Genomic DNA, 25,664 nt, shown 5'->3' on the forward strand with positions numbered 1-25,664 from the left:
TGAGAACCTGAGTTACAGGGATAGATTGAATAGGTTAGTTGTTTATTCCGTGGATCGCAAGAGAATGGGGGAATATCTTAAAAATTCAAAGGTCCATTTATGATCAAAGTGTGTAAGCAGTATACATCTGTGACATTTGTCTTCTCCAGATAGCCACAAACAAAGAAAGCCATAGAAAGTCCTTCAAAGAGAAACAGCGAATCCACCCCCCACACAACAAAAAAGAATGGCAACACGATCATTAACCCCCCTCCCTGCACAGAAAACTAACAAAGCAGAAGAACATCGACCCCCAAACCCCCTCACAAAAAAACTAACTAAATATAACAAGAACCTCCACCCTCAAGCACCCTCCCTCCCCCCACACAAAAATCAACCAGAAAGAATGGGCAAAATCACAAAATATAAAAACTGTAAGACTGTTAAGCAGCATTCAGGTAATGAACTGTTATTTATTAAAGAATTTATTTGCGTTCAAGCTTGATACATGAAAGAACAAGGCAGAAGACAGTCACAAAGCACTTTGCATAAAGCCTGAGTGAAAACTCATTGCCACAGGAAGCTGTTGAGGCCAGTTCATTGGCTATATTTAAGAGGGCGTTAGATATGGCCCTTGTGGCTACGGGGGTCAGGGGGTATGGAGGGAAGGCTGGGGCGGGGTTCTGAGTTGGATGATCAGCCATGATCATAATAAATGGTGGTGCAGGCTCGAAGGGCCAAATGGCCTACTCCTGCACCTATTTTCTATGTTTCTATGAATTCATGACAGTTCCTTGCTAATAGTGTAAATATCCTTTGGTTAGCATTTGCACGCTAAGATTGGTGATACAATGGCAACAGTTGGTGGTGTTTTATCAATTGTATTTACCAGTGGACGTCATCCTAAGGAGAACCCACCAGCCTTCTCCTTCCCACCCTCCCCCCACCTTCTTTATAGGGCCTCTGCCCCTTCCCTCTTCAGTCCCGACAAAGGGTTCTGGCCCAAAACGTTGACTGATCGTTTCCACGGATGCTGCCCGACCTGCTGAGTTCCTCCAGCGTGTTGTGAGTGATCCTAATGACATGACTCTCCCTGCGAGAGAGTCTACACAAATTGTAACACAGGAGATATTACTCAGTCCCACACACTATGACAGCTGAGCAGAAGTGTGTTGAAACATTTAGAATTTTCTCCATTAATTTGAAATTGTCAGAATACTGATTTTACTGGCTTGGGAAGCTTGAAGCATTTCTGCCACATGAATACTGTATTGCAACTCGCCTGGTCTCACTCCTCAATTTGCCCCTAACCCTGCACCACTACCTCCCTCCCTCACCAACTCCCAGTGAGGATTAAAATATAAAATTGTCATTTTCCCAGACAGTTAACACATTACTTTGGGAGATTTTTCACCATTCATAGCTCCAAGTTCATTGAAAGATATCGTATGTGAGGCATCAAGCTCAGAGTACCCTTCAGTGTACAAGTAGGTGATTAGCAGATGTCACTGATAGGTCATGATGAAACAAACTTCAGTGTGATTATTGGTGCTATTTAGTGAGTAGGGGATCACCAAGGCAGCTATAACCAAACCCCAGAGTTACTTACTCAGACTCAAATTTACTGGTCCAACCAGTCTCATTGTATCGGGTTTTTGGAATGTTGATCTGAATATATGGTCAGCCAAATTGAATCTGACTGACAATCCGTGGGTATATTTGTTTTGTTTTTGATTACTTCAGCAATCTATTTCTGTTGTTACAAAGGAGCACTGAGCAATCTGTAATTGCCCTCCCCTGAGTAACATGTCAAACCACACTGCACAGCAGTTTCCTCTTGTGACTTTGCTATGGAGCAACTGAAGACTTGAAAAATTGCTAAGAGTCTGTTTATTTCACAAATTTCTTTCTCCTTTCAAGCTCTAAGTACTGGACCCTGCTCAGTAGCAGTAATTTCCAAATTCTTGGGAGGTGATTTTTCAAACATGTTGCAAATGGATCATCTTGTTTATTTGTTCCAGGCAATGGAAAGCAAGCTGCTGGTTGGAGGAAAGAATATCATAGATCACACCAATGAGCAACAAAAGATGCTGGAGCAGAAAAGGCAAGAGATTGCAGAGCAGGTGAATGCCTCTTCCAATCACAATAGTTTGGTGACATGCAAGTGTTTGTTCTTTCACCATCTCAAGTAATGAAATATCTTCTGACCTAAGAAATGCAGATGAAGGGAACAGATTGTGCTTGATAAGCCACACCACTCTTTCAATTTAGCAAAAGCGAACATGGATTCCCCAGTGTCAAGTTATATGCATTCTGGAAAATGTAATGGTCAGCATTACCACTGGACTAAAGTGGCATATTGTTCACCAGTGTGCAGCTGAATGTGACAAGTAAAAAGTTAATCAATCAATATCAGAGTGCTGTCGAGTTCGGAAGAAATTTCCATTGCATCCATCTAAAGAGAAGGCAAAATAAAGACCATAGGATATAGGAGCAGAAGTAGGCCATTTGGACCATCGAGTCTGCTCCGCCATTCAATCAATTCTGCCAGTCATCGCAACTTCCCTGCCTTCTCCCCCCACACTGACCCCTGTGGAACTCCACTGACAACCAGCAGCCAACCAGAATAGGATCCCTTTATTCCCACTCTCTGTTTTCTACCAACCAACCGATGCTCCACCCACGCTAGTAACTTCCCTGGAATTCCATGGACCCTTATCTTGCTAAGCCGTCTCCTGTGCAGCACCTCATCAAAGGCCTTCTGAAAATCCAAGTACACCACGTCTACTACATCTCCTTTGTCTACCCTGCTTGTAATTTCCTCAAAAAATTGCAGTAAGTTAGTCAAGCAGGATTTTCATTTCAGGAAACCATACTGGCTTTGGCCTTTCTTGACATGTGCCTCCCGGTACTCCGTAATCTCATCCCTAACTATCGATTCCAACAGCTTTCCAACCACTGATGTCAGGCTAACAGGTCTATAGTTTCCTTTCTGCTGCCTCCCACCCTTCTTAAGTAGCTGAGTAACATTTGCAATTTTCCATTCATCCGGTACAATGCCAGAATCTATCGATTCTTGAAAGATCATCGTTAGTGCCTCCACAATCTCTCCAACTACTTTCTTCAGAACCTGAGGGTCCATTCCATCAGCTCCAGGAGATTTATCCACCCTCAGACCATTAAGCTTCCTGAGCACCTTCTCAGTCATAATTTTCACTGCACATACTTCACTTCCCTGACACTCTTGAATGTCTGGTATACTGCAGATGTCTTCCACTGTGAAGACTGATGCAAAATACACATTCAGTTCCCCTGCCATCTCTGCATCTCTCATTACAATATCTTCAGCGTCATTTTCTATTGGTCCAATATCTCCCCTTAACTCTCTTTTACCCTTTATATGCTTAAAAAACCTTTAGTGTCTTCTTTGATATTAGTCACCAGCTTCCCTTCATAATCCATCTTTTCCTTCCTAATGACCTTCTTAGTTTCCTTCTGCAAGTTTTTAAAAGCTCCCCAATCCTCTGTCTTCCCACTAGCTTTGGCTTCCTTGTGTGCCCTCTCTTTTGTTTTTACTTTGGCTCTGACTTCACTTGTCAGCCACGGTAGTGTCCTTCTTCTGTTCGAAAATTTCTTCTAATTTGGAGTATATCTGGCTTGCACTTCCCTCATTTTTCACAGACACTCCAGTCATTTCTGTTCTGCTGTCCTTCCTGCAAGTGTCCCTTTCTAGTCAACCTTGGCCAGTTCCCCTCTCATGCCTTTGTAATTTCCTTTATTCCATTGAAATACCAACACTTTGGAATTTAGTTTCTCCTTCTCAAATTTCAAAGTGAACTCGATCATATTGTGATCACTGTTCCCCAAGGGTTCCTTAACCTTAAGCTCTCTTATCACCCCCGGATCATTGTTCAGCACCCAATCCAGCACAGCTGATCCCCTAGGGTGCTCGACAATACGCTGTTCTAAAAGGCCATCCCTTAGACATTTTACAAATTCTCTCTCGAGTTCCAGTACTGGCCTGGTTTTCCCAAACCACTATCATGTTAAGATCCCTAACGATTATCATGACATTGCCCTTCTGACACATGGCATTGCTATCTCCTGCTGTAATTTGTAATCCACATCCCAGCTGCTGTTTGGAGGCCTGTATACAACTGCCATTAGGGTCCTTTTACCCTTGCCATTTCTATGTCATCCCTTTCTAATGACTCAATATTATTTTTTAAACACAGGGCCACACCACCCCCTCTACCTACCTGACCTAACTTTCTGATACATCATATATCCTTGGACATTCAGCTCCCAATGGCAGCCATCCTTTAGCCAAGTTACAGAGATGCCCACAACGTCATACCTGCCAATCTGAAGCTGAATTTCAAGATTGTCTTGACTTATTTCACCTTAATTCCTGAGGTGCCAAAACAGCTGAGCCAGGCTGCCAGAGACAGTGAGAATCCATGGCCAGGTTTTGAGTTTCTCAGAAATGTGATATAGATAAACCAGGCACTAAAGGGGCAGACAGTGGTTTGAGTTACGTCAAATGTCTTTGGAAGTTTTGTTGATTACAATATCATGCCCTTATTTTATAGATCCAATCACCTACTTCCCTGCCTCACAGCCTGCTTGATTGGCCAATCCATCCTTGCATGACTTTAAGTTCGAACTACCAAACAAAATACACTAACTGTCAATGACAACATTTATATGGTGGAAGACGCTAAGGCTATAAAACATTGGAGCAGAATTAGTCCATTCAGGCCATCGAGTTTGCTCCGCCATTTCATCATGGCTGATCCCGGATCCCACTCAACCCCATACACCTGTCTTCTCACCATATAATTTGTTGCCCTAACCAATCAGGAAACTGTCAACTTCTGCCTTAAGTATGCCCACAGACATGGCCTCCACCACAGTCTGTGGCAGAGCATTCCACAAATTTACTACTCTCTGGCTAAAAAAAATCGGCCTTAACTCTGTTCTAAGAGCTCACCCCTCAATTTTCAGGCGGTGTCCTCCAGTTCTGGATGGCCCCACCATAGGAAACGTCCTCTCCACATCCATCTTATCTAGTCCTTTCAATATTCGGTAGGTTTCAATGAGATCCCACCACCCCACATTCTTCTAAACTCCAGTGAGTGCAGGCACAAAGCTGTCAAACACTTCTTGTATGTTCAAGCAACACACATAAAAGTTGCTGGTGAACGCAGCAGGCCAGGCAGCATCTCTAGGAAGAGGTGCAGTCGACGTTTCAGGCCGAGACCCTTCAACCAGAGCCAACCAGAAAATGCCCCTTTTATTCCCACTCGCTGCCTCCTGACTGTCAGCCATTCCTCTATCCATGCCAGTATTGGTTGAGAGGTAGTGCACATTGCTTGTTTGTCAGTTTTGGCTTTTGTATAGTTTTTCATAAATTCTATTGTATTTTATTTTCCTGTAAATGCCGGCAAGAAATTAAATCTCAAGTTTGTATATGGAAACGTATGCGTAATTTGAAAGTAAGTTTACTTTGACATTAAGATTGAACAATGCTGCACAGTTCTGGATGCTTTATTGGGTACTTTGGTGACATGCCCCTTTTCTTACAAAAACTGACCCACGTACTGAGTTTGTCACAAATATGTTTCAGCTTTCCCCATTGTTAGTTCAAATGGGTCTGAGAAAGACTGAAGGATAAAAAACTTATTACTGTATTTTTGTAAAACCACAGTACTGTGAATATGTTTGAAAATCTCATTGAAGTATGAAATTTGATGCCAAAATACAAAATATAAAAGAGTTATTTCCTTTAAACAGAAACGGAGGGAACGTGAAATACAACAGCAGATGATGCTGCAGGATGAGGAGACATTAGAACTAAGAGAAACTTACACCTCACTTCAGCAAGAAGTAGAAATGAAAACCAAAAAGCTGAAAAAGGTGAGAAAAAAAGTAAGAATCAATTTAATATTTTACTTTTTCCACTTCCTTTTTTTAAATGAAACACCTTTGGGTTTTTTTATGGTTAAAATTATAAATCTCCCTCATTGCATAACGTTAATATAAAACCCTAAATGTTTAATAACCAGTCTCTCACTAACAAATGGAAAATGTATTAAAAGTGAATTGCAAATATTCATTCGTGTTGGGCACAAATGGAACTGAAAGGCAAAGGCAGATTGATTTGGGCAGTGAGTATAGCCCGAGCATACAAACAGGGCACCTCGGGAGCGGGATCTGCCCATGGAAGTTTAGTTGAAGTATGTATGATTTGACAAATGAGTTGGAGTATCTGCTTCAGGTCGAGTGTTTTCCTTAGCACTGGAAGTATTGCTGCACAGATGTGCAATAAATAATGTTTCTGTGCCACGCTGAACAGTACCTACCCCAGGGTAGAGTCAATTCTGAAGGCTTGGACAACTAGAAATAATTTGAAAAGTTACGTCACCTTTCTGCTATTTTATTAAGAAACTCACAAAGGAGAATGGTAAAAGCATTTTGAAAATGGGTCTTAAACTGATTTTACTGTTTTCCTTTGTCAGATTTTATGAGGTAACTTAACATATCCATCATTGGTCAGTTCCCTCAGTTGTCCACTAATATATCAGGCAGTCGGCCTTTTGCAATTAACAAAAATTTGTCTCTTCTTCAGTGACTCCACTGACATGGCAATGTAGTGATCACAACAATGCTTTACAGTACCAGCGACTTGGGTTCAATTCCTGCCGCTGCCTGTAAGAAGATTGTATGTTCTGCCCATGGCCACACGGGTTTGTATGTTCTGCCCGTGACCGCGTGGGTTTGTGTGTTCTGCCCGTGACCATGTGGGTTTGTACATTATGCCCGTGGCCGTGTGGGTTTGTACGTTCTCCCTGTGACCATGTGGGTCTGTATGTTCTCCCCGTGGCTGCGTGGGTCTGTACGTTCTGCCCGTGACCACATGGGTCTGTACGTTCTGCCCGTGGCCACATGGGTTTGTATGTTCTGCTCATGACGACATGGGTCTGTACGTTCTGCCCGTGGCCACATGGGTTTGTATGTTCTGCCCATGACCATGTGAGTTTTACGTTCTCCCCATGACCACGTTGGTTTGTATGTTCTCCCCATGGCCACATGGGTTTGTACGTTCTCCCCGTGACCACGTGGGTCTGTATGTTCTGCCCATGGCCGCGTGGATCTGTACGTTCTGCTCGTGACCACATGGGTTTGTACGTTCTGCTCGTGACCACATGGGTTTGTACGTTCTGCCCGTGGCCGTGTGGGTTTTATGTTCTCCCCATGACCGCGTGGGTCTGTACGTTCTACCCGTGGCCTCGTGGGTTTGTACGTTCTCCCCATGACCACGTGGGTCTGTACGTTCTCCCCGTGGTCACGTGGGTCTGTACGTTCTACCCGTGGCCGAGTGGGTTTGTACGTTCTCCCCGTGACCACGTGGGTCTGTACGTTCTGCCCATGACCGCGTGGGTTTGTACGTTCTCCCCGTAGCCACGTGGGTCTGTACGTTCTGCCCGTGGCCACGTGGGTCTCTACGTTCTCCCCGTGGCCGCGTGGGTCTATACGTTCTGCCCGTGGCCACGTGGGTTTCGTCCGGCTGTCCCAGTTTCTTCCCACAGTCCAAAGACGTACTAGTTGGCAGGTTAATTGGTCATTGTAAATTGTCCTGTGATTAGGCTTTGATTCAATTGGGGGATTGCTGGGTATCGTGGCTCGAAGGGCCAGAAGGGCCAATTTCGAGCTGTATCCGAATAAATAAATAAGTAGATTTGGCAAAAAGGTCAGTCATCATGATATGACAACACCTAAAGTTAGACATGAGACCAACTGAAGGACAAAATGTATTTAACACAAGCATTTTACTGGTGCTTATTATGTACTGACAGACAAATATTAGATCTTCACTTTTAATCTGACTGCCACTTCCATGAAAGGCATTTCTACATATTAATATAATCTCTGAAGATCAGTCAAGAGCTTCAATTCATTACTTCCTATTGGTCAGGAGAATTGGAAACTTGCAGGATATTTAAATGTTGTATTCCTTTCACGACCAAGGACAGTAGACTGAATTTCACTATGAAAATGAACTTCACGATGAAAATGAATTTCACTGTGAAAATGATAGTGAAAACAATCAATACTCAGGATCAGTTTTGCTAAATTCAGACAGTAATTGTCATCATGTGCAGTACATAAGTTCAATTTAATTTACAAACCTGAAAATATGTCCAAGGTATGGTGCTCCTTTGTTAGAATGTGAAAACATTCCATTACTGTCTCCCTTTAATTATAGTGAGTGAGTGGGTTAACGAACTAACATTGGAGAAATGATTCAAACTCATCACAAAATGTTTGATCACAGTGTTCAAGTCTGGTGCACTTTACTGTGTTAAACTATCGGAAAACTTCTCTGGTGCAGAATTTAATTTTTTCACATAGGGTGCAGAGGCAGCTACTGCTCCATTTCTTCGAGGTGTTTGAGGTCACAGGTTTCAGAAACATGAGGTACAGTTTACTGAAGGAGTTGTATCTGAATGCGCGCAGTTTACAGAACAGGGTAGATGAACTTGTAGATTGGCAGGTATGATGCTGTAGGCATCACTGAATCATGGGTGAAAGAAAATTATAGCTGGGAGCTTAATGTTCAATGATCCACATTGTACTGAAAGGATAAACAGGAAGGCAGAGGAGGTGGTGCTCTGTTGGTAAAAAATGAAATCAAATCATTAGAAAGGGGTGACACAGGATCGGAAGGTGGATAGAGCTAAGGAACTGCAAGGTAAAAAGATCCTGATGGGAGTTGTATACAGACCCCCAAACAGTAGTAAGGATGTGACCTACAAATTACAAAGGGAGATAGAAAACACATGCCAAATAGGCAATGTTGCAATAGTCAGGGGGGACTTCAATATGCGGGTAGATTGGGAAAGACAGGTTGGTGCTAGATTCCAGGAGGGAGAATTTCTTGAATGCCTATGAGATGATCCTTAGAGCAGCTCGTGGTTGAGCCCCATTAGGAGAATCAGCTATTCTGGACTGGGTGTTGTGCAATGAACCAGAAATGATAAGAGACCTTAAGGTAAATGAACACAAAGGGGAAAGTGATCATAATATGATCAGATTCACCCTGAAATTTGAGAAGGAAATGCTAATGTCAGATGTATCAATATTACAGTGGAGTAAAGGGAATTACAGAGGCATGAGAAAGGAGTTGGCTAGAATTGATTGGAAAAGAACACTGGCAGAGATGGTGACAGAGCAGCAATGGCTGGAATTTCTGGAAGCAATTCAGAAGGCACAGGGGTATACATCCCAAAGAGGAAGAAGAATTCTGAAGGAAAGTTGACATAACCATGGCTAACAAGAGAAGTCAAAGCCAACATAAAAGAATGGGCATAAAATAGAGCAAAAATTAGTGAGAAGTTGGGAGATTGGGAAGCTTTTAAGAACCAACAGAAGGCAGCTAAAAAAATCATTATGAATTAAAGAATGGAATATAAAAATAAGCTAGCCGATAATATTAAAAAAGATACCCAAAGTTTCTTCAGATACATAAAGTGTAACGAGAAATGAGAATAGATACCGGACCACTTGGAAGATGATGCTGGAGAGGTAGCAATCAGCACTAACAAAATGGAGTACAAACCGAATAAGTATTTTGCGTAAGTCTTCACTGGCAGCAAAGTGAAAATTCCAAGTGTCATGAAGTGTGTGAAGTTACCATTAATAGAGAAAAGGTTCTTGGGAAACTGAAAGACCTGAAGGTAGATAAGTCACCTGGACCGTATGGTGTACACCCCAGGGTTCTAAAAGAGGTGGTTGAAGAGATTGTGGAGGCATTAGTAATGATCTTTCACGAATCAATAGATTCTGGAATGGTTCCGGAAGACTGGAGCATTGCAAATGTCACTCCGCTCTTCAAGAAGGGAGAGAGTCAGAGGAAAGAAAATTATAGGCCAGGTAGTCTGACCGCAGATGTTAAGAGTCAATTATTAATGATGAAATCTCAGGGTACTTGGAGGCATATGATAAAATAGGCCACAGTCAGCATGGTTTCCTCAAGGGAAAATCTTGCTAAGCAAATATGTTGGTATTCTGAGAAGAAATGACAGGGAGGATAGACAAAGAAGAATTGGGTGATGTTGGGTACTTGGATTTTCAGAAGGCATTTGACAAGGTGCCACACATGAGGTTACTTAACAAGCTATGACCCCATGGCATCACAGGAAAGATTCTAGCATGGATAAAGCAGAGGCTGATTGGCAGGAGGCGAAGAGTGAGAGTAAAGGGAGCCTTTTCAGGTTGGCTTCTGCAGGGGTCTGTGTTGGGACCAATTCTTTTAGGCTGTATGTCATTGATTTGGATGATGGAATTGATGGCTTTGTTGCAAAGTTTGCAGATGATACGAAGATAGTTGGAGGGGCGGGTAGTTTTGAGGAAGTAGGGAGGCTACAGAGGACTTAGACAGATTAGGGGAATAGGCAAAGAAATGGTGGATGGAATATAGTGTTGGGAAGTGCAGGATTCCCTAAAGGTTAATTTGCAGGTTGAGTTTGTAGTGAGGAAGGCAAATGCAATGTTAGCATTCATTTTAAAAGGACTAGAATCTAAAAGTCAAGGATGTATTGTTGAGATTTTATGAAGCACTTGTAAGGCCTCACTTGGAGTATTGTGAGCAGTTTTGGGCCCCTTATTTTCGAAAGGATATGATGAACCTTGTGAGGGTTCAAAGGAGGTTCATGAAAATGATTCCAGAACAGATTGGCTCAGAATGAAAAGGTGTCCTTTTAGAACAGAGATGAGGAGACATTTCTTTATCCAGAGAGTGGTGAATCTGTGGAATTCTTTGCCATAGGCTTCTGTGGAGGCCAAGTCTTTATGTATATTTAAAGTAGAGGTTGATAGATTCTTGATTCGTCAGGGCATAAAGGTATACGTGGAGAAGTCAGGAGCTTGGGACTGAGAGGAAAATTGGATCAGCCATGATGAAATGACGGATCAGTCTCGATGGGCCAAATGGCCTAATTCTGTTCCTTTATCTTATGTTCTTATGGAAATAAAACATAAATTTTTCCACAAAAAAACTCTACAAGAAGCTGTACAGGACATCTCTGAAGATATCAATAGTTCCAGTAAACCACTTAACCATATTCCCATTGTACCCATTTGGCCTGACATTCTGTTCTACAACTGAATCAGAATCTGTTTATTCTCACTGACATATGTTGTCCAAAATTGGTGTTCTGCGGCAGCACGAAATTGCAACAAATACGGTATGATTTACTGTAACAACATGTTAAACAAATAATGCAACAGGCAAATAATGAACTAGGGTTCATGAGTTCAAGAAAAGTTCAGAAATCTGATCGTGGAGAGGTGAAAGCTGTTCTTAAAATGTTGAGTGTGGGTCTTCAGGCTCTGATACCTCCTCCCCAATGCAGAGAGGGCATGCCCCAGCTGTGAGAACCTTTAACGGAGGATATTGCAATCTTGAGGCACTGCCTCTTAAAGATGTCCTCAGTGGCGGGGTTTGGAAATGGCTGAGTCTTCAGCCCTCTGAGGCTCCTCATGATGTTGTGCATTGGAGTTCAATACCAGGCTGTAATGCAAACAGTCAGAATGTTCACCATCATACATCTGAAGATATCAGTAGTTCCAGTAAACCACTTAACCATATTGCCATTGTACCCATTTGGCCTGGCATTCTGTCCTACAACTGTAGAAATATTCAAGAGTCTTTGGTGACATATGAAATCTCCTTCATCTCAAATGAAGTGAACTGCTGACATGCCTTCTTAGTGATTGCATCAATGTGTTGGTCCCAGAATAAGTGCTCTGAGTGCAGGAAATTGATGCTGCTTACCCTTTTCATCGCTGACCCCCTCTATGTGGACTGGTGTGCATTCCCATTTCTCCAAATGAATGGGCCAAATCAATGCTTTGTCCTGTCACATCTTGTCCTGAATGGTGATGGAAAGTTAAACAGCTAATGAGAGAAGAAGACACCATAGACATCCCCATCCATAACCATGACAGGGCTCATCATTTGAATGCTAAAGTGAAGCCTAAAGAATTTGTAAACATGTTCAACCAGATGGTCTATCTCATCCTGAGAACCCCAAAGTCACAGAGTTGGCCTTCGAGCAGTTTGATTCAAGGCATGGCTGAGATACAGAAAAAGGCCTGTGTCATTCCCATGAGGTATTCTGGCACTAATGTCCTGTTGCTGAACTGTTTGTCCGCCTACAACCACAACCATCTCAGTTGCAGTACGGAAGACTAATGATCTGGAACCAATGGTTCCAGATCAATAAGCTACAAAGAAAGTACAGTACAGGTAAACAATGAAGCACAGGATCTTGATGAGATATATTGTGAGGTCAAGAGTCTGTACTAGGGAACTATTCAATAGTCTTATATCAGCTGGGCAGAAGCTGCCCTTGATCCTGGTGGTATGTGCTTTCAGGGTTTTGTATCTTCTACCTGATGGAAAAAGGGAGAAGAGGGAGTGCCTGGTATGTATGAAATCTTTGACAGGACAAGTTCAATCTATCTAGTAATTTCCCAGTTAGTGAACTGTCAGTCAGCAAAAAATCATTGGAAAGCAACACTGACATGCTACTAAGTGGGACTTAGTTGCTAATAACCTATTCATTGTTGCTCAGTTTGGGTTTGCCAGAATCACTCGACTCCAAACCTTGGTTGAATCAGAGACCAAAGAGCTGAACTTCAGGAATGAAGATGTCTGCCTTTGACATTAAGGCAGCAATTGATTGAATGTGGCATCAAGAGGTCATGATTAAAGTGAGGGGATGGCTATTCAGGGGAAAGCACTGCAGTAGTTACCCCATCAACTCTCACAAAGGAAAATGTTACTGGTTGTTGAGAAATAAAGTCCACCTCCAGGCCAGAGATCCTCATGGTAATAATCCAGACCCAACCATCTTCAGCTGCTTCATAAATGACCTTCCTTTCATCATAGAACATAGAACACTGCAGCACTGTAAATGCCCTCTGGCCCAGGATGCTGTGCCAACCTTTTAACCCACTCCTCGATTAATCTCAAATAAAAGAAAATCTGCAGCTGCTGGAAATCCAAGCAACACACACAGAGTGCAGAAGGAACTCAACAGGCCAGACAGCATCCATGGAAAAGCATCCACGTTTCAGGCTGAGACCCTTCATTAGGACTGTATTACCATGTCTGTATTGCCACGAATAATCGAGCCCTTCCCTCCTACAGCTCTCCATTTTTCTTAAATCCATGTGCTTAGCTAAGAGTGTCTTAAATACCCCCTGTATATCAGCCTCTACCACCACCCCGATCATGAGCTCAAAAGCAGGGACGTTAGCAGGTGATTGAACAAATGCTCAATTCCATTCATGACTCGCATTAAAACATAGAAAGATAGAAAACCTACAGCACAATACAGGCCCTTCGGCCCACAAAGCTGTGCCGAACATGTCCTTACCTTAGAAATTACCTAGGGTTACCCATAGCCCTCTATTCTTCTAAGCCTCATGAACCTATCCAGGAGTCTCTTAAAAGACCCTATCGTATCCGCCTCCACCACCGTCGCTGGCAGCCCATTCCACGCACTCACCACTCTCTGCATAAAAAACTTACCCCTGACATCTCCTCTGTACAATAGACAATAGGCAATAGGTGCAGGAGTAGGCCATTCGGCCCTTTGAGCCAGCACCGCCATTCACTGTGATCATGGCTGATCATCCACAATCAGCATCCAGTTCCTGCCTTATCCCCATAACCTTTGATTCCGCTATCTTTAAGAGCTCTATCCATCTCTTTTTTGAAAGCATCCAGAGAGTTAGCCTCCACAGCCTTCTGGGGCAGAATTCCATATATCCACCACTCTCTGGGTGAAAAAGTTTTTCCTCAACTCTGTTCTAAATGGCCTACCCCTAATTCTTAAACTGTGGCCTCTGGTTCTGGACTCACCCATCAGCGGGAACATACTTCCTGCCTCCAGCATGTCCAATCCCTTAATAATCTTATATGTTTCAATAAGATCCCCTCTCAGTCTTCTAAATTCCAGTGTATACAATCCCAGTCGCTCCAATCTTTCGACATATGACAGTCCCGCCATCCCGGGAATTAACCTTGTGAACCTATGCTGCACTCCCTCAATAGCAAGAATGTCCTTCCTCAAATTTGGAGACCAAAACTGCACGCAGTACTCCAGGTGTGGTCTCACCAGGGCCTTGTACAGCTGCAGAAGGACCTCTTTGCTCTTATACTCAATTCCCCTTGTTATGAAGGCCAGCATGCCATTAGCTTTCTTCACTGCCTGCTGTACTTGCATGCTTGCTTTCAGTGACTGATGTACAAGAGCACCTAGATCTCGTTATGCTTCCCCTTTTCCTAACTTGACTCCACTTAGATAATAATCTGCCTTCCCGTTCTTACCACCAAAGTGGATAACCTCATATTTATCCACATTAAACTGCATCTGCCATGCATCTGCCCACTCACCCACCCTGTCCAGGTCACCCTGCATTCTCATAACATCCTCCTCACATTTCACACTGCCACCCAGCTTTGTGTCATCGGCAAATTTGCTAATGTTACTTTTAATTCCCTCATCTAAATCATTAATATATATTGTAAACAGCTGCGGTACCCCACTGGTCACCGCCTGCCATTCGGAAAGGGACCTGTTAATCGCTACTCTTTGTTTTTTGTCAGTCAGCCAATTTTCAGTCCATGTCAGTACTCTGCCCCCAGTACCATGGGCCCTAATTTTGCCCACTAATCTCCTATGTGGGACTTTATCAAAGGCTTTCTGAAAGTCCAGGTACACTACATCCACTGGCTCTCCCTTGTCCATTTTCACAGTTACGTCCTCAAAGAATTCCAGAAGATTAGTCAAACACGATTTCCCCTTCGTAAATCCTAGCTGACTCAGACCAATCCCGTTACTGCTATCCAGATGTGTCGTAATTTCATCTTTTATAATTGACTCCAGCATCTTTCCCACCACCGATGTCAGGCTAACTGGTCTATAATTCCCTGTTTTCTCTCTTCCTCCCTTCTTGAAGAGAGGGACAACATTAGCCACCCTCCAATCCACAGGAACTGATCCTGAATCTATAGAACACTGGAAAATGATTACCAATGCATCCACGATTTCTAAAGCCACCCCCTTAAGTACCCTGGGATGCAGACCATCAGGTCTCAGGGACTTATCAGCCTTCAGACCCAACAGCTTATCCAACACCATTTCCTGCCTAATATAAATTTCCTTCAATTCATCCATTACCCTAGGTCCTTTGGCCACTATTACATCTGGGAGATTGTTTGTGTCTTCCCTAGTGAAGACAGATCCAAAGTACCTGTTCAGCTCATCTGCCATCTGACAACACCCTGTCAGGTCCTGGGGATTTATCCACTTTAATTTTCCTCAAGACAGCAAGCACCTCCTCCTTTTCAATCTGTACAGTTTCTATGATCTCACTACTTGTTTCCCTTAATTCCATAGACTTCATGCCAGTTTCCTTAGTAAATACAGACGCAAAATACCTATTTAAGATCTCCCCCATTTCCTTTGGTTCCGCACATAGCCAACCACTCTGATCTTCAAGAGGACCAATTTTATCCCTTACAGTCCTTTCGCTTTTAATATACCTGTAAAGGCTCTTTGGATTATCCTTCACTTTGACTGCCAAGGCAACCTCATGTCTTCTTTTAGCCTTCCTGATTTCTTTCTTAAGTATTTTCTTGCACTTCTTATACTCCTCAAGCACCTTATTTACTCCCTGTTTCCTATACATGTCATACAACTCCCTCTTCTTCTTTATCAGAGTTGCAATATCCCTTGAGAACCAAGGTTCCTTATTCCTATTCACTTTGCCTTTAATCCTGACAGGAACATACAAACTCTGCACTCTCAAAATTTCTCCTTTGAAGGCTTCCCACCTACCGATCACATCTTTGCCAGAGAACAACCTGTTCCAATCCACGCTTTTTAGATCCTTTCTCATTTCTTCAAATTTGGCCTTCTTCCAGTTCAGAACCTCAACCCTAGGACCAGATCCTTGTCCATGATCAACTTGAAACTAATGGTGTTATGATCACTGGAACTAAAGTGCTGCCCTACACAGACTTCCGTCACTTGTCCTAACTCGTTTCCTAACAGGAGATCCAATATTGCATCCCCTCTAGTTGGTCCCTCTATATATTGATTTAGAAAACTTTCCTGAACACATTTTACACGCTGTAAACCATCTAGACCCCTAACAGTATGGGAGTCCCAATCAATATATGGAAAATTAAAATCCCCTACCAACACAACTTTATGTTTCCTGCAGTTGCCTGCTATCTCGCTGCAGATTTGCTCTTCCAATTCTCGTTGACTATTGGGTGGTCTGTAATACAATCCCACTAATGTGGCCATACCTTTCCTGTTTCTCAGCTCCACTCATAAGGACTCAGTAGACAAGCCCTCTAATCTGTCCTGCCTGAGCACTGCTGTAATATTTTCCCTAACAAGCAATGCTACTCCCCCACCTTTCATTCCTCTGCCTCGATCACATCTGAAACATCAGAACCCTGGAATATTAAGCTGCCAGTCCTGCCCCTCCTGCAGCCAAGTTTCACTAATTGCTATAACGTCATAATTCCACGTGTCAATCCACGCCTTCAACTCATCCGCCTTCCCCGCAATACTCCTAGCATTGAAATATATACACCTCAGAAGATTTTTACCACCACTCACAACCTTTCTATTAGCGGATTTGCTTGAACTTTTAACATCATTTATTTTCACCCGAGCCACACTGTCAGCTCTGGCACTCTGGTTCCCATCCCCCTGCAAATCTAGTTTAAAGCCTCCCCAATAGCACTAACAAACCTCCCTGAAAGGATATTGGTCCCCCTGTAGTTCAAGTGTAACCTGTCTCTCTTGTACAGGTCCCACCTGCCCCAGAAGAGGTCCCAGTGATCCAATTACTTTCTCAATAAGCCTTGAATGGGGTACCTTATCAAATGCCTTGCTGAAATCCATATACACTACATCTACTGCTCTACTTTCATCAATGTGTTTAATCACATCCTCAAAAAATTCAGTCAGGTTCGTAAGGCACGACCTGCCTTTCACAAAGCCATGCTGACTATTCCTAATCATATTATGCCTCTCCAAATGTTCATAAATCCTGCCTCTCAGGATCTTCTCTATCAACTTACCAACCACTGAAGTAAAAGAAGAAGCTCATGACTCCACCTGAGTGACTTAAACAGCAGCGGGCTGATCAATGGCAAGAGGCACGAGTGTGACAGAAGTGCCAAGAAATTATCATTTACAACAAGAGAGTCTAACCTCCAACCCTTCATATTAACATCACTGGGATTACCATTCAGCAGAAATGGAAATTGGCCAGCATATAAATATTGTGGTCAAAGTTCGAAGTAAATTCATTATCAAAGTACATATATGTCATTGTATACACCCCTGAGATTCATTTTCTTGTGGGCATACTCAATAAATTCATGATAGAATAATAACCATAATAGAATCAATGAAGGACAGCACCAACTGGCCATTCAACCAGTGTGTTAAAGACAACAAACTGTGCAAGTACAAAAAGAAAAAAATTAAAAAAATAAATAAGCAATAAGTATTGAGAACATGAGATGAAGAGTTCTTGAAAGTGAGTTCATTGGTTGTGGGAGCATTTCACTGATGGGACATGTGAAGTTTTCCCCTTTGGTTCAAGAGCCTGCTGGTTGAGGGGTAATAACCATTTGAGTAGTGTGGTTTTCAGGGCAAAATACATGTCTGAGTTTGGCATCCTGTGGCAAGTGACTCATTTTGTGATACCTCAGGTCTTCCTGCTATCTACAAGGGACAAGTCAGGAATGTCCTCCATTTCCTTAGATGAGTGCAATGCTGATTCCCAGCAAGCCTGACACCAGGCAGGAGAAAGTTCCACTTGATGAATACCCTATTCACCTGCCTAAACATTTATTCTGTTCACCTTTGGTGCACAGGAGCTGCAGCATGTATCATCTGTAAAATGCACTGCTGGTAATTATTTTAATTACTTAAATCCCAAATATGTGATCTCTACCGTCAAGACCAAATGCTTCTGGGACACGGGACTTCATTATCTGCAAGTTCTCCTTTAACTCACACACCATCCTGACATGGGCAGGTCTACCTTCTCATTGGCTCAATATCTTGGAATTGTCCATCCAATAGAGCTATGAGAGTACTTTTGTTTGAAAGGTAATCCAACCCCACCTTCTCAAGGGCACTTAGGGATGAGTAATAAATGCTGGCTTTGAAAGAGAGCTCCCAGACCAAGAATAATAAAAACCCTACCCCCATTTCTGAAGTTCCTGTGTGTACATGTACCCAGGTGTCAGAACATGCCATCTCATTTGGCGAGCACCTTCAAATCTTGCCATATTTGAATATCTCTCACTTTGAATATACTGACCAGGACATGTCGATGAATGATTTGGTGGTGTTGGTTCTGCAACAGTACAGCAGCGGGATGGAAGAAGGGGCTTTTTGTACACAATGTACAGCTGCAGCAAGCAGTTAGAAGGGATATAGTATGTTGGCTTTTTTAATGAAAGGATTTGAAACTTAAACTACTATATATAGCACCTTGCTAAGGTTCTTTATCCTCAAATCATTTGCCTTGGAGAGTGTGAAACAAAAATTAGTTCCAGGGATAGCAAATCCGACATGAGGAGAGATTGAATAGAATAGGCTTGCACTATTGGAAGAAAAGAAGATCTCATTGAAAATTAGAAAAAAATACAGGACTTGACAAGCAGATGGTAGGGAAGGTGTTTCTTCTATCTGAAGAGCCTAAAATTGTTGTCAACATCTTATAATAAAATATAGGTCACTTAGGGCCTAGATGTGGAGAAATTTCTTCACACAGAGGATGTGAGTCTTTGGACGACCCTAACTGTAAGGCTCTGGAGCTTCACTCAATAAGTTCATTCAAAGCAGAGATTGATAAATGGCAGAGAATCAAGTGAAGGAAAATAGTACTGAGGTAGGAGATCAACCCTGAATGGTGGAGCAGGTTTGAAGAGCCAGATGGTGCGTTCCTGTTCCTCTTCCTTATGTTCTTACGTAAAGATCCAGCGTTACACTTTTTAGGCCTCCAAAACTGTTGAGTTTCCGCTTCTGTTCTCAATGCAATGAAAAGCTGAAAAGCTCAACAAGGCCAATAGTTTTCTCCATGATCCCAATCCTGCAAACATGAGTCTGGCTTGGGATGGCACAGGTCAGGATGGGAGATGTTTACACATTTCTCAGTAGTAATAGAAATCCAGGGAAGAGCAATGAGAGAAAATATAAGAGTCAAAATATTTTTGTGTAAATGAACCTGCATTGGTCCTGGAGCTGGGTGAGGAATAATGATATCAAAGTTAAATGTAGGTGCCATGATTGATACACAAGTGTGTGGACATGTGTAAGAATACATATCGATAAGAATCATCTTAAGACTGAAGTCAGGGAGTTTGCTATCAACAGCTTACTCAGCACGTTTGATTGACATGGATTGCCGCCATTGTTTAGGGAATGAGGCTGTGAAAAAATCTCATAATAAAGCCCTGTTAAGTTTTCCACAAGTCCATTTGTCTATGAATCAACTACAATCAGTTTTGTTAATTGAATCATAAAATGCTGGAAATTCTATACAAGCCAGGCAACAGCTGAAGAGAGAAACAGAGTTAATGTTTCACATTGAAGACCAAACAACCATTTTATTAAAACTGCATTTGGCATTTGTGAGATTCATGCAATCTCCTTGTCATTTACCAACTATCTGGTGGCCATCTATCATTGATGCAGCAGCCAACTGTTCATTATATAATGATGTAAAAGAATCCTCACCATATCTTATTATTGGAAAGCAACCTCCTCTCATCAGGCAGTATATCATCGGATATTTCTTCAGAGAACAGATTGTCTGATAAATATCCCAACACCATGAGATACAAATTATCTTACAAATCTATTTAATTAGGTTCCTAACACAGCAACTTTGATGGGAATTCTTGAGAGGAGAAATGTCATAAAAGTACGTAAGAATTGTTTTGTCATACTCAAGTGAGACATTCTTTCTCACTGACTGATTTTGGTATTTCTAACTGCCGTAGTTAACTGGCTGACAAAGGAACAGATGCTCCTAACCTTAGTAGTTCATCCGATTGATCATATCAGCAGCATCGCAGTATGTTGCCAACATGGGGATAATCTAGCCCAGTCATCTGGGTCTGTGCTCATGGCATCTTTTCTTTTTAAATCTTTTTGTTAATTATTATTGAATATCAACAACAGAGAAAAATACATCAAAATAATCAAGATAACATATCCATATGTAGAATAAGAGTTAGACTATCAACCAGGCTGAACAGTGTATCAATAATAATCAAAAAACAAAGTGTTAAAGCTTTTTTTTTATGGAAAAAAGGAAAGAAAGAAAAAAAAGAACCCCTACTAGATAAAACAGAGAAAACCCCTAATAACTAAAAAGAAGGGGGGGAAAACCCATTTGGAGCACAAACCTGGAGCTATGCGCCATACAAGCTTCCATAAAAAAAAGACATCAAACCGCCAACCAAATCCATATAACCAAGCATCAGAAAAGGACCATCTTTATTAACTCGTCAAATAATAATAACGAGCAAAAGAACCCCACCTTTTCTCGAAGTCAAATTTAGGATTAAAAGTTCGACTTCTAATTTTTTCCAAACGAAGACATAACATCACCTGAGAGAACCATTGTATCAAAGTGGGAGCAGAGGCATCTTTCCATTTTAATAAAATAGCCCTTCTAGCCAATAACGTAACAAATGCAATTATGTATTGGTCAGATATAGAAATACCGTGAATATATTGAGGAATTTTACCAAACAAAACTGTCGATTTATTAGGTTGTAAATTGATTTTTAAAGCTTTGGAGATTGTAGAAATAATAGATTTCCAAAATTGTTTCAATACAGAACATGACCAAAACATAGGTGTCAATGTAGCTATCTCAGTTTTGCATCTATCACACTGACTATTAACATTAGGAAATATTTTAGACAATCTCTCCTTTGTCAAATAATAACAATGTACAATTTTGAATTGAATTAGAGAATGACTGGCACAAATCGTAGAAGAGTTAACCAGCTTCAAAATTCGCAACGAATCTTCTGTTATCAAGGTCATATTAAGCTCTCTTTCCCAATCTTGCTTACTCATGGCATCTTTTAGTTTCATAAATGAATTTTCCTGTTGAAAGCATTGGATCAGATGATCTGCCTTTATCTGTCAGCGCAAATCCCAGAACTGTTCCTCTCCATTGCAGAGCAAACCCACAGTTAAAAATGAAGAATATTGACTTTAATGTTTATCAATTTGTCAACAGTAATTGAATTTTATAGTAAGATAAAATAAGGTTTATTATTACGTACCCTTTCCTTGTACAAAGATTAAACTATGTATTTTAAATTTTAATGCACTTTCCACAGTTCCAGTCACTAAGTCTTCATTTGAAGATCCAGTCAAAAGGTCACAAAGTTTGCTTTTAATACTGATGAAAATGATTCCCATCTCTTCCACCTTTTGTTCTTTTTTTTATCCCACTACAGCTGTTGGCAAAGTTTGAGTCTGTGAAGGCTGAGATCCAAGATCTACAGAATGAACATGTGAAGAAGCGACAGAACCTGGAACATGCACAGAATGAACTGACACGGGACCTTAAACTCAAGTAAGTTCAGGACGTTTGGAAACAATAACCTAAAACTTGCACCACAGTTTTTTGCAGCATTAAAACAGCAGCACTATGGGTCACATAAAGCACAAGACTCCCGTTAAAGGTTCAGACCAATGCATTACCAAGTTTCCCTGTGTAATGCCATGCTGAAACTGACATTGTTGTTTTCAGCCTTCATGGACCTTATTGTTAGGTTCTCATCAGGTGACACCATTGGTCCTCAACCAGCTCTCAAAGGAACTTATCACCATGCAAAGATCTATCAATGTACAATCTCTAGTACCTATGTTAAGATTTCAATCCATTTTGAATGGCTATTGATGAGTACAAGGAACTGAGAGTTTCGTTTTAGACAAATATCAGCATAGACTTGTTGGAATGATTGAGTCAGTCATATCAAAGGTCAGAATGATATCATAAAAATAATATTGTCAGCACTGCTGGTAAATTCTACACATGGACACAAGCTGCCAATTCAATGCAGAGGATACAAAACTAGGAGACACTGTGAATTGTGGAGAGGATGGTAACTGACCTCAATGAGATATACGGTGGCTGGTGGAATGGATGGAGCAGTAAATTAACTGCTGAAAAAATCTGAAATGTTTGGGAAATGCAATATAAACTCAAGGCCACAGTTCCTGAAAGGGACACCAAAGTGATCTAGAGATCTGTGCATAGCTTATTACAAGTGGCAGGATTGGATAAAAAAGTAGTTTTAAAAGCATCCTAGCTTTTATAAGCTTGTTCAGCTGCACTGAGATTTAATGCCGATTTAGATAGCAAAGATGTGAAGGATGTTGCGAGGCTGTGGTTGAGATGGAGTTCGATTATATGGATAAACTGGAGCTGGGGTGTTCTCCTTGGAGAAGAGGGGTGTTAGGAATCTCGAATAGAGGTATTTAAAATCATGAAGTCAGGGTGGAAACTGTTCTCATTGGTGGAAAAGTCAGCAACTAGGGGATGTCGAGAAAAGAAAATTGGCAGAAGAACTGATAGTAATCGAAAGAAAATATTCTGCAGTGAGCAGAGAGAATCTGGAATCAGTTGCTAGGTAACAGTAGAGGCAGGTTCCATTGGAGCTTTCAAAGGGAGATGAGTAAGTATTTGAAAGGAAAGAATTTGCAGGATCGTTGGGAGAGGCTGAGTTGCTCTTTTATAGGCTTGATAGAGCTAATGACTTCCTTCGGAACTGTAACCATTCTACAAATTGTTTTATCAATGATAAGTCAATACATAAACGTCTATGTCAATGGCATTGGTATTGATGATTTTAGTGAGCTCGGTCGGTATGTAGTTCATCTACCATCCTTTTCCTGGAGTATTTAGAATGAACACTCAGTGTCTCCATTTGAAACATTTTTGGCCAGATGATAATTCAAATCTCTGATTACAGAATGGCTGTAAAACTGCTTTTGAATATTCCTCCAAGTTGGTCCATCTGGATAAAGTGCATTTTTGCCCTGCTTTAATATTATATCTGTTTGAGTCGCCTGGGCAATCTCTGTGGCTGTAATTGGGATATCCTTGTCCACACCTTTCACCACTGACATCAGATGAATCAAATAGCAAAATGTACAGAGCATTAGCTTTGAAAAATAAATGCTTCTATCCAATCAGTTTCCAGTCTTGCAAACCCAATCTTAGCCGGTCAGTTTTTGATCATCTTCTGTTGTACACTGCAACTGTGGGTAACTCAAGATGTTTGGCATCAGTATATTATTATATGTGTACCAGAACTCCGAAATTTGTCTTCAATGCTTCTTAAGTTTGATTGTTTTACTGACTGCTTGTAAAATGTGTTTTTCTCTGAAATGGAACAGATTGCAGCTTTTTGATCTATTAAACTCCAGAACTAATTAGTGCCTAAGAGCTTAAACTGGATCATTTCACCTCTCTAATTACACTGATGCCTGTCTCTGAAGGCCAAGTCTAAAAACGCTCCAGAGATTCAGTACCATGACCGGTCTGAGAAGGTAGCAGTGTCATCACTCCCAGGCTACATCTACACTACGCCGGATAATTTTGAAAATGACAGGCGTCCACACTAAGCGTTTTTCAAAATATCTCTGTCTACATTAGGCGGGTATTTGGGTGAATCTCCTCCTACTGGGCATGCGCAGGACACACAGAAAACAAGCGGAGAGGAAATGGTATACTTGGTGTGCATTTGTCCAGTTACAGAGTAGAAAAACTTTAAAGGAATTGCTCTTGGCTCTCACGCAGGAGGACTTAAAACTGAAAAAAAACAAATACTGGAGCATATGGAGGCAACTGACAGGGAGTTCACGGACAGTATGACCTGGCTGACGACGAACGTTGAAAAACTGACTAACTCTGTTGCATTAATAAAGCACCTTGTTAAATGTATAAAGCATGTCTGCATCAGTGTTATCTTGTATTTCCATACAATGTTACATTAGGCTATTATACATCTATTGTCAGAGAAGTACTTGCATAAATAGGTAAACCACCTTCATACAAGCAAGGACAGAAAATGGGGCAAAGTGAGTATACTTATTTATTTAGTAAGCTATGGGTCAAAGTATTTGGTGAGTACATTTCTAACTCTTCTGGTTTCAGTCTCGTGGCCGTCTGTTCTGAAATTGTTAGGTTATGTGGGGGGTTGCGTTCAGGAAAGCAACGAAATGCCGCGCTGTGGCCATCTGTTCCAGCACGTCATGACAGTGTTTTTAAATAGTCAAAAAAGCTGACTTTACAATTTAACTGTCACGCCGTTCACACCGACTGCGCATTATAACAGCCGTACGGCAGTGCTTGCGCAGTACCAAGCAGAAGCAGAAAAAGCATTGTTGTTGTGGTGTTGTCATGACAGTGTTTTAAAATCTCTCTGTTTACCCCGTACACACTACAATGGATATTAGGCGTTGTCAGACTTACTCACTCTGGAGACCGTTTCTGAAAATCTCTGTTTTCGGGGGATGAAAACGCCGTTTTAGTGTGGACAGAGGGTCAAAACGAAGAGAAAAAGCTTTGTTTTCAAAATTATCTGGCGTAGTGTGGATGTAGCCCCAGAGTAGGAGTGCTAATATTTAACTGCCCATGATTTCAAACAATTGTCAAAGTTTGCTTTCACGGTCTGAATTATGTCTACAAACAATATATCTGTAGCTTTTTGTAGGGCTTTGTTTACAAATTTCGGTAACATTGCTTTCTAACATTCCGTTATTCAATTCCTGCATATTTTCAGAATTACCTTCTATCTTAACTTTTGACATAAGAAACATCTCCAGCTTTTCACATAGTTCATGACTGATTCACATATCTTGTTATAGTTCCCTCGCCTACTTATAAAGGTTGCTTTTGCTCGAGTCTCCATTTTCTTCATTCCCCACCAGTTGTGTTGAAGCACTCCAGCCTGCTTGTTTTATTCTGAGCTTGTTCAACTATTTACAGACTACCATGATCCTCCTTGTCTTCATTTTGCTTTGACACTGATTGCCTTAGTTTTAAATCATAACCTTCTACACCACAAATTCTCCCCTTCCTTTCCCTTCTCAGCCTCCTGAAAGGAACCATTCCATAGAGGACACAGTGATTCACTTTTCCTTTTCCATTATCATTCACTTCCTTCATGGTGGCACCTTTCTACGCAACCACGGGAGATAGAGCAGATGCCCTTCCTTCCTTCTCTGTCAACAGATCAAAATTGTTTTTCCAATTATCTTCAGTTGAAATCTTCATTTGGCTGTTTCAACAATTACCTCCTTGCTTCATAAGTTCAGGAGCAGGGATATTGCCTAAAAATTGCACGAAATTCATTTCCATTCATAGCCTGAAAAATGCAAGACAATGACGACTTAGACAAATTGGAAGAATGGGCAAAAAGGTGGCAGTGTTGAGAATTGATAATGCATTTTTGTAAAAGGACCAAAAGTGCAGACAATTATCTAAATGGGGAGAAAATTCAAACATCAGAGGTGCCAAGGGACTTCGGG

At 41.5% G+C, this 25,664-nt stretch overlaps 1 protein-coding gene across 4 annotated transcripts in view; it reads left to right on the forward strand.

Annotated features, from left to right (window-relative positions):
• LOC134358576 (kinesin-like protein KIF3C) overlaps positions 1-25,664 on the forward strand; it is a 192,043-nt gene that overhangs the window by 140,631 nt on the left and 25,748 nt on the right. For 2 of the 4 annotated variants that reach the window (XM_063070956.1, XM_063070965.1), the window contains 3 exons: positions 2,001-2,102; positions 5,776-5,910; positions 21,581-21,699. In XM_063070956.1, coding sequence (XP_062927026.1) covers positions 2,001-2,102; positions 5,776-5,910; positions 21,581-21,699 — 356 coding nt within the window. The remainder of the gene's footprint in view (positions 1-2,000; positions 2,103-5,775; positions 5,911-21,580; positions 21,700-25,664) is intronic. The other 2 variants (XM_063070974.1, XM_063070983.1) reach the window with 2 other exon arrangements.

This window comes from Mobula hypostoma, chromosome 2, assembly GCF_963921235.1.
Source record: "Mobula hypostoma chromosome 2, sMobHyp1.1, whole genome shotgun sequence".
NCBI lineage: Eukaryota > Metazoa > Chordata > Chondrichthyes > Myliobatiformes > Myliobatidae > Mobula > Mobula hypostoma.